At 29.8% G+C, this 15,540-nt stretch overlaps 1 protein-coding gene across 2 annotated transcripts in view; it reads left to right on the forward strand.

Moving 5' to 3' along the window:
* Nucleotides 1–939: 939 nt before the first annotated feature.
* The window catches only part of LOC148304410 (aminopeptidase N-like), a 30,232-nt gene continuing 15,631 nt past the window's right edge, over nt 940–15,540 (forward strand). Inside the window, exons 1-2 of one of the 2 annotated variants that reach the window (XM_088268402.1) lie at nt 940–1,168; nt 14,599–14,775. In XM_088268402.1, coding sequence (XP_088124528.1) covers nt 14,631–14,775 — 145 coding nt within the window. In that variant the 5' untranslated portion in view covers nt 940–1,168; nt 14,599–14,630. The remainder of the gene's footprint in view (nt 1,169–14,598; nt 14,776–15,540) is intronic. The other variant, XM_088268403.1, reaches the window with a different exon arrangement.

Here is a 15,540-nt window from a genome sequence, read left to right on the forward strand (position 1 = left end):
TTTGTAATTTGTAATTTTATACATGGTACGTTATGGTCTATCGGTATGATAAGGTAATCACTTGAAAGGAACGTTATTTCCCTATTTTCACAACATACAGCACAATACTCGAATAAAACAGAAAAATCTATAAATTTAGATTCGTAAAATTAATAAAAATAATAATTTGGATAATTTGTACAGCCCTATTTTCGTAAAATACTACCTTAAGGGCGCTTAATACCACCTCATAGTAAAGTCTCAATAGTCCTAAGCCAACGCTCTAACCACTTAAATTTTAAGTGGTTAGAGTACAGCAATAATATATTTTGGTTACGCTATTTTAATCTATAGCATTACCGACATTGAAATAAGGCATTTCTGCTCTAACGAAAATTATTGCCAACTTTTGAAATTGCCGTTTTCGATAAAGCTGATTTTGCAAATTAAAATTATGAATGAAATGGGCTGTTATAAACAAAAAAAGAGTATTAAAATATCCTTTATATGAAGAGTATGTGAAACTCGACATTTCTCCTGATATAAATAAATATAATACATATTATCATTTGTAATGCTAAAAAAACGACATATGGAGACCAAACGCGGTTGAAATTTTAGTTTTTCATACTTATCTTACCAATCCGAATAGGTACTAAATGTTGAAATAATATAATCATAATCGTAACGAAAACATTCTCTTCATTCACGAGTATTTTCCTACATAAATCCTGTATTATCTACAAAAACTGTTCATTATTACGCAACAATTTTTGTTTATAATTTGCTTTAAATTTTTATTAATGCGTAATATTATGTAAATCGTAATTGTTTATACAACAGTACGCCAATATCCGTACTTATTTCTTACATCACATGGACTCTTAGCGTCCTAGCGCAATTGGTGAAAAAGTACAACTTTTCAACCGCTTACCGCGTGAAACAATATGTACTGAAAATAGTGTTCAGTTCGAACGCGAATCGAGTGGTAGTGAGACCTCAAACCTGGGTCCGTACCGTCAAAAAACATTTCAAACATTTTACATAAAAATAATAAAATATATTGTATTGAGTATCAAATAGACAAAAAAGTGAGTTTCCAGGATTTATAAAGTAGATTTTAAAGAATCCTAATATTATACCGAGTTTTTTTGTGTATTTTTGTGTTTGACGGTGTATACAATAAAAGGTATGATGTAAAAAGTACATTTTTAATTGTGGTTTGCATTTTAATTACATTTTCATTTAAGTGTCATTTTAATTAGTTTTTTTTTAAGGAATTTTAATTTTGGTCGTATCATAATGAAAATTATTGTTGTCGTAGAAGGCACGTGAAGTCTTAATATTTATTTTATGGGAATCAAATGGATTATTAAGATAATGATTAAGATATAAATTTCTCACAATTTTAAGCCTGGTTTTAATATAAATCATTGATTTAAATATGATATAGAATTTCTCTACTTTATGCTACAAAAATATGAATTTTTATCGGTAAAGTGATATTTCCAAAAATATAAAAACGTATTTTTTTTCATTTTATTTAATTAAAGTATATGTTATAATTTTTGATGAGCCTGCTGTACAAATTATATAGTTCCATTTATATTTGATAAGTTCTATCAATATAATTTTTTATTAAATGCATTGCAAGAAAAGAGAATTTCAAATTGATAGCATTAGGTAACTATCTGAATATTGGCACGGTTAAATTTCTAAAACATTCATCATTGTGTAATTAATTGTAAGCAAAAAAAATGTATATATATTTTTTAAATCTTAAGATAGTGTAAACCTATAAACTACCGTTATTTATCGTTACTTAAATTATGTAAAATAAAAATACCTGTAAATGTTTTTATTGTTACCTACCGTTTATTTTAAAGCAATAATGTGAAACAAAACTCATATCTATAAACGTAAAATAATATGACTCATTAAAAAAAGGATTCCATAAAAAATCAATACTATTATTATGATTATTATTTTATTTCATAATACTATGTAGTAATAAACAAAATATGGCTAGTTCACTCACCGCTTAGTCAAGCTGGAATTAAGTGTGTAATTATTATTTAAAATACATGGAAAAAATATTTTGATTTATATTATTGCGATTTATATCCTAATGTAGATTATAAAAGTCTGGATTTGTAAAAGATTACCGTTATTATATTACTAGTACTAATACCAAAGAACTTTTAAAATAGCATCAATGATTGAATAAATTTATGTATGGTAATATCCAAAGCATTGAATATTTTTATTTTTATTTTTTGATTTTTTTTGTGCTGCAGCATCAAAATTTTGCATTTCAGCCAAATTATACCATTTATTTTAACCGACTGATTTTTAAGATTTTTTTAAAGCAGCTATTTTTTTTAAAGAAATAACCATTGTTTCCTTGCACGTGGAGGCGTTCTTCTAAAATGCACTTTTCGTAAAATGTGAAAATTTTGCTAGGAAATCTTTATGTAAGCTATGTCAATGTTTTTTTAAGAAACTCAGTGTGCCTATTTTAGTAATAAAATTTCTCATTGATTTCATGGCCGGTCATATTCTTATTGCTTTTTTATGTTAGGAAATTATCCGTTGTGCGTCGAAACTCCTATTTACCCACGTTTTAGCCGCCATCAGGACGATGTGCTAACTAACGAGTTTAAATATGACGTGACACTTTTTACATCTTAAATTATTTTGACATCTCTTACAAACAAAGCAGTTTCAACAACAACTGCAAAGCAATCCATAAAAAAGTTTCATTAATTCACTAAAAATTATTAAAAAGTAACTTTGTGTTAATGTAATATCCATCCAATTATAATAAAGAATTCCAATATTTTCAAACAAAAATGATGCAGAATGCATAGAAACACGTGTCACAATAGATTTTAAGTAAAAGTCATATTTACTAAGTAAAATTTTAATTAAAAATGCACAAAAAAGTTACTGAGATGCTATATATTTTACAATCAATAAAAATTCATTTCGAGATACACCCATTTGACAGGGTTTTCAGATAGGTTTAACAAAAAAAAAACAGAAATCAGTATCGTGTTGAAATTATAATTAAATTGTTTTTATTTTCGTATGTTGTTTGTTAAAACCAGATTTTTTACTTGATTTAAAATGAGACTTTTAATCCATATTTAAGAGACATGGTTTTCCAAACTATGGGTCGCGAGCGAATATTGAGTGGGCCCTCGCCACTGTATACATGAATTTAAAAAATAGAAAGTGATAAATTTGATATTTCATTCATATATTTATAATTCCTAAAAATTTAAATAAATTTAAGTTACGGAAAATACCGTGATGAAATGATAGATGGGTCGGAACTCAGACAACTTTGGGAACATATGAATTAGACCAGAGGTCTCCAAACTCAATAAGTGAGCTACTTTCAGAAATTGAACTTATGTAGTGAGCTACCTATACAAATTCCCTTTTTATAGTTTTTTATCGGCCCTTATAAATGTTAATGTTACCCTTTTTGTGGTAAATTTAAACGAAATGCTTAAAAAGTTGCCTTTAAAGTTAATCTGACGTTCTTATGTTAATTTATTTAAACTGATATAAAAATATTATGTATGGTACGAGAATGAGAAAAATCCATTGTATAATTCATTCATACAATGGATTTTTCTCATGTGTTTTTATTGGCTAATAAATTGATATGAAAAATCACAAGACTATCGGTACGATTCTTATTGAAATCTGTAGATAACTAAGGGATTCCAAAATTGGATCTTATGCATTCCGATTCGATATTTTATTCCTACAAACGTGAAAAATGTAAATATTTCTTCAAACATGCACATGAGTTACCAGTGGTGTGATTATCCGATTTCGTTCAAACACAAGTTTCTCTGTTAGGTGTTTACAAAACCTTATTGTTTACTGAAATGGCTCATTGTAAGCGCACGACTTGGTTATTATTTAAGAAGCAATTCATCAGCCACCATCGCCGATGAATGCTAACTATGTACATATTTACACGCACTGGTAATAAAAGCAGCACATTTAAATAGAACAAAACCTGAAAGTCACACAGGCTAATCAGCGTCTCGTCGAAATGCTCTCGGTTTTCTGCACCTCGAGATGGTAAGCGTATTATTCTTAAAACAAAACGAAGGAAGGTATGAAAATATAGTACAAGACTCAGACGAATTGAAAGAAAAATAATCTTTTAATTTATTTTTGAAGTTGGCAGGAATTTAAACTGAGGTGACAGATTCCCAATTAACCGTGTCCATCAGGGGTATTTTTTTTAAGACCCAGTATTCGTTAAGAAGAAACATAACTTTCTCTAAATCCATGTAACATTTCGCTCACTCCTTTCAACAACGTCATAAATAAAATAAAAACTTGATTTTTCAGGAGTTCGTTTTTAAAGTTTAAAAATATAATACAATGTATTAAAAATAAAAAGCCAGTTATTGAACTTTTTACTGTGCAACAGATCTTTTTAGGTAAAACCATAATGTTTTTTGTCCATTTGAAAAATATCAGGTATATTTAATCAATATCTTTTCTTAAAAATGCAAAAACAACACTTTCTGCCCTGTAGCGGGTAAATATTAAGTTAAAAATATGCCACTTTTGCTGGGATATAGTACATTTTCTGGGCATCCCGAAAACATGCACAACTGAAAATTGACGATTTTTGATTTATGACGTTCTTGAAAGGAGTGAGCGATTTGACGTTGTTAGTTTTTTTTTCTTAAAATACCGTTTATGAATATTAATTAAAAAAATTAGTTTTTCTTTGAAATAAAAATATTTTTCAATATAATTTCGAAAAAGCAAAAAAAAATAAAAAATAAATATAAATCATTTTTAAAATTTGAGTGTGTTGACACGTGCTGCTCAGAGCGCAGCTGAGCGCATTCTGAGTTGAACTGTTGAGATCTAAACCATTAAATGATAGTAAGCGTATTATTCTTACAACTAAATGAAGGAAGGTATGTTAATACTATTAAAATTTTAAATACTTAGCATCCTATATATTTTAAGATAATCGAAAGATTGAAGGATTATTTTTAACATAACAAAAAAACAGTTAAAATTACAACTATGTCACTCGCCTTGGACACCATTTCATTTAGCGCATATAGTGTATCGCGCGTACTTCACATTTACAGAGTATAAAACGATATTATTTTTATCTAATATTAGTCATGACTTGAAAAAAACTGCAATTTGCACTAATAACAAAAACTAATTGACATCACGTTTCTTCAATGAACGAAAGTATAATGAATGTAAAATAATTATAGTTTACAAATACATATCTATTTTTATACATAGTTGAAAACAATGAAACGAGTTGCGTTTACATTGATGCACAGAGATAGTAATGAAATAGAAAAATATTAATTTTAACTGGATGAAATTTAAAGGATACAGGAAGAGGCTGGCCTATTTTCATTTTATGAAATTTTCGGTACAAGGTCAAATTTTAATAGGATTCATGAACATATATCGCTCACTCCTTTCAAGAACGTCATAAATCAAAAATCGTCAATTTTCAGTTGTGTATGTTTTCGGAATGCCCAGAAAATGTACTTTATCCCAGCAAAAGCGGCATATTTTTAACTTAATATTTACCCGCTTCACGGCAGAAAGTGTTGTTTTTGCATTTTTAAGAAAAGGTATTGTTTAATTATTTTTTTTTAATATACTAAATATTTTTCAAATGGAGAAAAAACCTTCAGGTTTTACCTAAAAAGATCTGTTGCTCAGTAAAAGGTTCAATAAGTTTCTTGATATTTATTTTTAAGACATTGTGATATATTTTTAAAATTTAAAAACGTTCTCCTGAAAAATCAAGTTTTTTGATTTATGACGTTCTTGAAAGGAGTGAGTGATATGGCACATCGGAAATAGAAGGGTAATTTATTTCCTTGGGACTAATAAATTTCCGGCCTAAAGGCTAGAAATAGGAACTGAAATTGAATAATTTAGCAGATACATATCTCGGGAGAGCACTAAGGAACCAATGCCATATTTATTAACAACGATTTGAATAAAACTTTTTTTGATATTCCTACTGGCGGATGACGCCGTACTGCTAGCGAGCAGCGCGGAAGATTTGCAACTAATAGTAATATGGAAAATGATCTGGCAATGAATGAAAGTAAGTCAAAGGTAATAGTGTTTGAAAGAGAGAAAGATACTACAGAATGCAAGATTATCGTACACAATGAATCCCTAGAATAGGTGCAAGTATTTTTATATCTAGGAAGCATGTTCACAAGGGATGGAAAAGTGGATAAGGATATTGAGAGAAGAGTGAATGCAGGGAATATATTAAATGGTGCTTTGAACAGAGTGATTGCAAATAAAAATATGTCCATGGAAGCCAAGCTAGCGGTTCACAACAGCGTGCTGGTACCGACACTAATGTATGGAAGCGAAACATGGAACTGCCACAAAGGAAGGACGAAAGCAGAGTGAACGCTGTTGAAGTGCGCTCCCTCAGACGAATGTGTGGAAAAATCATTGTATGACAGAATTTTAAACGAAGATATAAAAAAGGAATGTAAGGCTAAAAAAGGAATAATTGAAAAGATTAGGAGGAGTTCTTTACGGTGGTATGGAGATGTGGAACGAATGGATAAAGAGAGAATGACTAAGAAAATATATGTGGCGATTGTGAGCGGGAAAACAGAACGAGGACAACCGAAAAAGACTTGGTACGATCAGATCAATCAGAACCTAAAATCTGGTGGTGTCAAAAGTCTGCGTAATCGGAGGGCATGTATGACTAGATGTGTGGATGTGAAGGAGGCGAGGAGTGTATGTCAGGACAGAAGAGTGTGGCGTTCCATCCTTTCTGCCTACCCCTGCGGTGAAACGGCGTGATGGTAGTACATAGTAGTAGTACTCCATTGCAAGTTCATAATGTAACCAATGGAATGTATCGTAGGTATAGTGATTTTTTGTTTTTTATAATATCTCATCTACGATCTCTCTGACGATCGATATATAGCGATCAACGGGAGCATAAGCCTCTTCTTAACAATGTTTACAACTTTTAAAAAATCTTCTAAAACCGAAGTTATTTGAGTTACATAACGTCCAAGTGACTCTAAAATCTACGGCTTATGCAACACCGCTTGTTATGACCTACTTAGGCTCGACTTTATAAGTTTTATAGCCTATACCTACTCGTGAGTAGATTTACTCTTTTTACAACATTTTGAGTGTGTCCAAATACTTGTTCATAAAATCTGGATTATCTCCAATTACAGGAGTTATTTTCATATTATTTTTTTGACATCTCATCAAAGATGAAGAAGAATATGGAAGTCTGGGCATTTACGGGGTGACGACCGTCATAGGCTGGTTTAACATTCACCAATTCTACCCATTATTGACAACCACACTACTCAAATTCTTGGAAGAAGTTTAAAAAAAAAAAAAAGATTTACTCTTGATTAAGTAAACTATAATTTCTCCTAATTTACTGTAAGTTCTCAGCCTCAGTAGTGTAATAGTCAGCACGCTCGGCTACCGAACTGGAGGTCCCAGGTTCGATTCCCAGGGGAAGGAGGTTAAATAAATAAAAGTGATTTTTCACTCTAATATTTATTCAATATCATCCTGGACCTGAAGCGAAGGGTTTATCACCTTACCTTTATATGTTAACGATCAAGATAACACCGCATTTATATGATGCAGTGCCCTATGCACCATCGGATGCGGACAAGGGCTTGAAAAAGAAGAAGAAGATAATTTCTGAGTGAAAATTCTAGGCAAAATCATTCGCATCTAAAACCGAAAATGGATCATCAGGTTTTTGTGTTACGATCTCTAATTTATCGTGTCCATAAATATATCTACGATTTAAAAATCTTGCACAAGAATAAAAAATAACGCTGAATTTGCTTTTTAGGTTTGATTAAATACCAAAATAATGTAGGTTAAATAGTAAGTACAGTAAAACCTCGTTAAAACGGGCTAATTGGGGGGAGGGGAAAACCTTTAAAGGATTGTCCGTTAAAGCCGAAAGTCCGTTATATAAAAATATGTTTAAATTATTGTAAATAAATAAAACTAAATGTGAATACTGCATTTAATAACAAATATACATAAATAAACAATATAAAACAAACAAAATTCTGTTTTATATTTTGTCTATGGACACTCGTCGTGAAGTAACGTTGCTGTTTGATATCGACGCGCTTGCTTTTTGTAACCCTGCTTTGAAAAAGGAATCGATTTTTTTGTTCTCACTTTCTTTTTGTTTGTTTGTTTATTTTTAAAATCAACTCTCTAAAATTACGACAATGCTTAAAACACAGTTGAACCTCGTTATCTGATGGATAATAAATGTTATTAGATCGTCAAGATGTAACCTTATTACTGATAACTTAACTTTTGGCAGTGTTGTTGTTACTCCGGCTAGGTGCAGTCTACGAGTATGGATACATATAGTATACAAATATGGATATATTTCTAAAACCATATCCATATTTTTATATTCTTGTTTATCATTGTAACATGTTTTTATTAATTTTCATAAATGAATTTTCCTGAAATATAGTAGTTTTTTCATTAAATTGTATTTTATTTCCAGAACCTGTCAAATTAGGTAAAGACAGACGAATATAATTCCACATTACGATTAACATTTGTGCTTGTTGAAGTGAAAATTTCCCATTTTTTGTAAAATTGTCCATAACTTAGAATCTAACAGGAAAATTCAAATTTCACTTTAGGAATTATAAAAGTAATGAATACTCTACAAAACTTCATACTTTGTTTTTGAAACAGTGTATTGATTTTGTATTTACAGCAAGGAGATATTTTTTTTTCTCTTCATGGTGGTTCTCCCCTACAGCATTATGTCTCAAATTTCAGTGCTAGACGTATGACATGATTATCATGGCCGATAAAAATTGTTTACATGCGGCGACATTTGAATTTAAGCGTGTAAAATATTAACAGAACATTTTAGACTTTTTACACTTTACCGGATTTTTTAATCTGTTATATCCGAAGTCCATTAAATAGAGGTCCGTTATTTCGAGGTTTTACTGTACTCATAATATTTATTAGAATATTACCAAAAATATTATCAATTCTCTTTGGTACAAACTTAACTAATTAAAAAATCACACTTGATAACATAAATAAAATAAATATTTGAAATACAACGATAACCGATTTGCGTGCAGGTTGATTTTATAGGTCAAATATGACACAAATTACGTCTTTTGCGATTATTATTTTTTTATTTCTATTAACGATAATGCGTCACGTTGCATAATTTTACAGACATCTTTTGCAGCAAGTAATTTGATTATAAGGTAGGTACCACATGTTCAAAGTATATCATTGTTTGTACGTAAATAATACGGTAGGTACATCATAATTGCATATTGCACGGTGCAATTTGCAGATAAATTTTTTTTATTAATACTTGACGTGGAAAATATTATATTCTATTGTCTGTGACCTATTAAAAATGAATTTATTTGGATACAGATAAGCGATCAAAGATTTGAATCGTTTTTTCGTTGCTAAAAGTAAAACGCATTAACAAAAATGCATAAAGCTAAAATAGTTTTTGGTTGTTATCGAATTTATTGTAGATTTTTGAAATTTTCCCGATCACGATTAAACGATTTTTGTCGTATTTTTTTTTAGAAAACTCGTAATTTATACATCCCGCAAAATTTAAAGATTATTTAATGTAATAATATGATATATATGTATTTAGTATGCATCCACGAAGTTTTATTTTAACAAATAATTAAGTTTATTTGTTTAAAAAAAATTGATTTGTTTTTGTCTAAAAAATACTTTGATTTCATACTTTTTCTGTGAACCTAAGCGGCTTGTTATAAAAAATAGGTATCAAATTGTAGTAGAGCGGGTTCGAACCCAGAAACTCTGATTCAAGAGTCCGCGACCCTAACCACGAGACCACAACGTTAAGAGGATTCATCTCATCGCCAGTTGCTACCCGAAAAGAAAAACAATACGCAGACAATAACTTTATTACTGTGTATTTTCTCACTTTAAAGTACAGATATGTGTGTATATAATATACTCTTGTTTTGTACCTTTTATAATGAGCCGAATACAGCTATGTGTTATATTAATTTACATACATAAGTAGGCACTGAAGCAGCGGTGACACTTTGGTATAAATACTTATTGTATTGTCTAATATTTTCGAGAAGTCGCATTAGTGAGACAATACATGCATAATTGAGGAATATTCATGTAGTCTCCTTGAATTTGTTTTAGCGATTCGCGAAAAGTTTGTAGCCGCCATTTTTGCATTTTAATTACCCAAGACATCTCCTATACATTTAACGGACAAATTTCATGCAGAATTGATAATATGCATGTAAGTAGTTTGACAACAAATGGGTGTATATTTCCCTTTAAGGTGACAATGTTAGTTATATATATTGAAAAAATAATCACATAGAATAACACTTTTATTTCATCACATTTTGATATAAATGGCTTGACAAAAAATCTTGACAATGACCTTTCCTTCATGTGTAAAACGATCATGATAACACTGCGTTTATAAGACACAGTGCCCTATGCACCATTGGGGTGCGAATAAGGGTTTTATTAAATTATATTATTTTCCCTTTAAAGTGACAATGTGAGTTTTTTTAAAAAAGGAAAAACATAGAATAACACTTATTTCTTCCCCTTTTCTGAAAATTCAAAATTTCCTAAAATTTAAAGATTTAAAAAATCAATGAAATAAATAACGAGTTCTTTAAAGGCGTAAATATTATAATAGAAAGATCTTCAGATATAAAAAAAACATAGGGAGGCGCTTTACGTCAAACGTAGATTTCAAGTCATTGTAATTTCATTTGATTCGATTTCTGAGGCGATTTTAAAACACAAACATTTAAAACACAAACATTTTAAAACATAAATGTATTTAAAAACACAAACATTTTAAAACATAAATGTATTTCGCCAATATTTGATTGAAAAAAGTAAAAAATAGGAAAAACATTAACATTTATTCACCACTTATACAGAAAATCTGTCTTTTTATGCCGCCAACCCACTCCTGAAAATACCCTTTCCTTGGAAAATTTATTTGAAAAATACTTCCTTAGTGTATTAAGAGAAACAAAAAATATATTTTAAATGAAATTTAAAAAAATAAATTATCGTTTCAAATTAGAAATAGTAATTTTGTAAATTGCCATAAAACGATGTAAATTATAACTTTTCCAAAAGAAACAAGAAAAACTTAAAACCACAGATTATGTTTTTCAATGTGGTGTAATTACGTATTAATTGTATAGTAATAAAAAAACTAACCCAAATATTATGCTTTTTTTACCTACATATAAACAATTATGACCTTTGATAAACTCTTTATCTCGCGCACTCGTGACCCTCATTTCAGATATTCTCTGGGTCATTTGTACAAAGCTTACCACCAGTTTTATGGTCAGTCTAAGAAATGCGGTTTTTATTCATTCCAACCAGTTAATGTAAAGAGCACGCTTTGTGCGCGGAAGGATACACATATCACTTTAAACATGTGACAATATTTGGGAGCGTGTATCCGGATGATTTCGGAATAAAACATTACACAAATATATATATATATATATATATATATATATATATATATATATATATATATATATATATATATATATATATATATATATATATATATACAGTATCTACTCAATGAATTAGGGCCACGCAGAATTTCGCGCAATTTCTCAATTCAAACAGGAATAACTCAGAGAAAACCTTGAATAAAACAACATTGAATTTTATTTACACATGAACACTTTATTACGCTTAAATTATGCATATATTTTCATATAAATATAGTTAGTATTTAGTATTTCCACCTTTGGCAGAAATAACTGCCTCAATTCTTTTTGGCATACTTAAAATGCACTGTTTTATCATGTTTTTTTATTTCTTCGTCTTCTGACCAAATTTTTTTAATATTTTTTTTTTGACAGTCTACTGTCGGATTTGGAAATGAGTATACCTTATTTTTTAACATGCTCCATACGTTTTCTATAGGATTAAGGTCCGGAGAATTTCCAGGCCAGGGGAGCAAAGGCAGATTTTTGTTAGACAAAAATTTTATTATTGATTTAGCCCGGTGGCAAGGTGCCCCATCCTGCATGAAGGTGTATGGACCTTCTGTTGGGTCGAGTGTATGGTAGAAGGGCAATAAAATTCGTTCGAGGACCTGCTTATAGGAATTTTGGTTCATTATTCCTTCCACGAAAAACAACGGCCCAGGTAAATTGTTAATAATACATGACCATATCATTGTTGCAGGGGGGTGTTTGAAAACTTTTACCACACAGGCCTCATCGTAACGTTCCATTGGTGTTCTCCTGACGAATCGACGGCTCTCTGTCACGGCTTCTAACCGGTACTCATCACTAAAGATGACCTGAAAAATAATGAAAATTTAAGTTTAATTCAAATATATAAGTTTATTTACTAAAATGATATGTTGAAAATTCAATTTAAATAAATACCTTTTTCCAATCATCTACCGAGTTATTTCGATGTAGCCTGGCCCATTTTAATCGATCCGCTTTCATTCGTGGTGTCAATTTTGGTACTTTTACAGGGCGCCTGCATTTCAGATTTACTTCGTAAAGACGTCGCCTCAGTGTTGATACCGATATATTTATACCCTCTTCTTCCAATTTTATTTTTAATGTTTTTGCTGATGCACTACGGTTTTCTAAGGCACTTTGAACGATTTTTCAATCAGTCCTCGGTGTTGTTTTTCTAATCCTACGACAGTTCTTTCGCCGATTGCTGGTGGCGGGTGACTGATTTTTTATTGATTTTGAAATTTAGTCCACTGTTTGACGAGAAACGTTTTCTTTTTTTGAAATTTCTCTAATAGATAGTATTCTTAATTTCAGTAGCACTATAACACTAGACTTTTTTTCCTCGGAAATATCTTTACTTTTTCCCATTTTGTCCTTTTCAAAAAAAACACTTGTGTTTACAAAAAAAAATTATACTTTATGAACTAAAATTAAAAATTAAGTTTTTTTCACAAGACACGATAACTATATAACTTCTCTGAACAAAACAACAACCAGAACTCAAGAAACTTCACTAATAAATAAGATAGGACTATTTTTTGAACTTTCAACTATCTGTCTACCTGTGCTAATTAGGGACCTTTCTCAGAAAAAGGGTTTGAAATTTTATAAAGGCTTAAATAATCCAGGTATATTTTACATATTATTGAAGGTAATATACATGATATTAGATGTCAATAGAAAACTTAAAGTATTTATGTAAAATAAATATAATAATCCAAAAGATTTCAGAGTATTCAAAAAAATAATGGGTGGCCCTAATTCATTGAGTAGATACTGTATATATATATATATATATATATATATATATATATATATATATATATATATATATATATATATAATATATATATATATATATATATATATATATATATATATATATATATCTATATATATATATGTATATATATATATATATATTTTTATTTTTATTTTTTTATTCATTTAATATATTTACATTTTTATTTATAACATAATAACATTTGAATAATTTATACATATGGAGAACTTTTATATTTCGATTCGCTGTGCCTCTCCATAAAAGAGTCTGTGCTCTTGTGCTTGGAAAGGGACTTACACTCGTGGTTTAATGTTATATAATAAAAGATATTATAGTTTTTTTTTTTTAAGATTTAAATGTATAGAGCTTTAATTTTTTTCTTAAGGATTTTTATATCATCTATTTTTTTTATTTCTTTAGGGAGTTTATTGAAATGTTTGATTGGCAAATATTTGAAGTTTTGCTGAAATTGCTTGGTGTTGCATTTTGGAGTAGAAAAATCGTTTGAGAATCTCGATGATAAATTTTTTGTTAGATTTAAATAGTTGTCACCCTTTAGTATTTGAAAAACTGCGGTTTTTTTATAAATGGATTCTATATTTATATATGGAAAGAAATTTCACCATCATAAAATTTTACACCTTAATTCGATTACTTAACCGGGCGACTGATTTTTGTTAATTGATTCGGCGGTCACTTTTTAGTAATATCTATTCATTTTAATTATAGTTTCACTTGTTAAATACCAGTATTTAAAAAAAAATCTATAGTGACACGCGTTTCGATGCATTCCGCATCATTTTCATCATCATTCCGCATATGGTGTTTGAAAATAACAATAACAAGTGTTTGAACACACTCAAAATGTTGTAAACCATCGCTTCACTTACGGTGTTTGAAAATTATGCGGAATACTTCAAAACACGCGTCCCAATAGATTTTAACAAAATGTACTAAGTAAATCTTAAATTAAAAACAGTATTTTTTCCTCGATCTAGTCAAATGATCGAATAATCGTTTTCGAATCTATATTCGTAAATACCCATGTAAATTAATTTTCACTGTGTAACTGCCTAACTAGGACGTCAAAAACCACATGCTTATAAGCAAATTTTATTAAAAAATATTAAGCGATTTTTAAGTCAACATAGCCAATCAATCCTTTCATTGTTTTACAACAAAATTTTACTATTGATAGTTATATATGATGCTCTAACATTACGTTCGCAGTTTAGCCGTCTCATGATGGCAACAAATGACCCATGCAGAGTGAAATAGAAAACTGCGACTGCCGGGGGCGACAGCCGGAACAGCCGTCGTTGTGCAGCAACCACTTCCGGGAGATCGAGCTAACTTCCACCCCTCAGAAGAAGAAGAAGAGTGTGGCCATATTCCACCAAGACGCAGGTGAAAGAAAATACAGAATAATAATAATTTTTGTTCAGAATTATAAAAAGTTTAGGGTTCTAATCCCGTGGTTAGTGTCGCGGACTCTTGAGTCTGAATTTCTCGGTTTGAATCCACTCTACCACAATTTGATACCTATTTCTAATAATGAGCCGCTTAGGCTCACAGAAATAGAATGAAATTAAAATATTTGTGAAAATAATAAAAACACAAATATTTATCTTTTTTTTTTATAAAAAAATAATAAATAAAAAAATGCCAATTTATATAGCGCCGTTTTTGTGCGAAATCATTTCAAGGGCGCTTTACAATTTAGAGTAATTACTATGGATAAGAAATCCAGAAAAAGTGGTTCTCGAGTTTGGATCTTAATTCGACAGAATTTTGGATAGATCAACGGCGAAGGCCCTATCACCGAAATTAGTGTTGGTACGACGTTAAGGCTCCGATAGTCTGCCGATAACTAATTTAGTTGCTTATCGAAGGGTTGCCTGTCTTTATGTTGATAATTTGAGATTATTTTACTAAATAATTCACGTTTTAAAAGGGTATAAAGAATAAGCGAAATTAAATTTCCAAAAAACTGTTCCTTAACATCTATCCATTTCTCTTAATTGCTCAATTTCCTAGCAGTTGATTTAGGCTATTATAAAGTTAATCCCAACATCATTTTTATGATTTCATTAATTGATTCGGCAGTCACTATGTGGTAAAATCTATACATTTTTAATTAAAGTTTAATTAAAGTAAATACAAGAGTGGTAT

This window comes from Brachycentrus maculatus, unplaced genomic scaffold, assembly GCF_059751285.1.
Source record: "Brachycentrus maculatus isolate JH-2025_06_01 unplaced genomic scaffold, ASM5975128v1 h1tg000322l, whole genome shotgun sequence".
Lineage (NCBI taxonomy): Eukaryota > Metazoa > Arthropoda > Insecta > Trichoptera > Brachycentridae > Brachycentrus > Brachycentrus maculatus.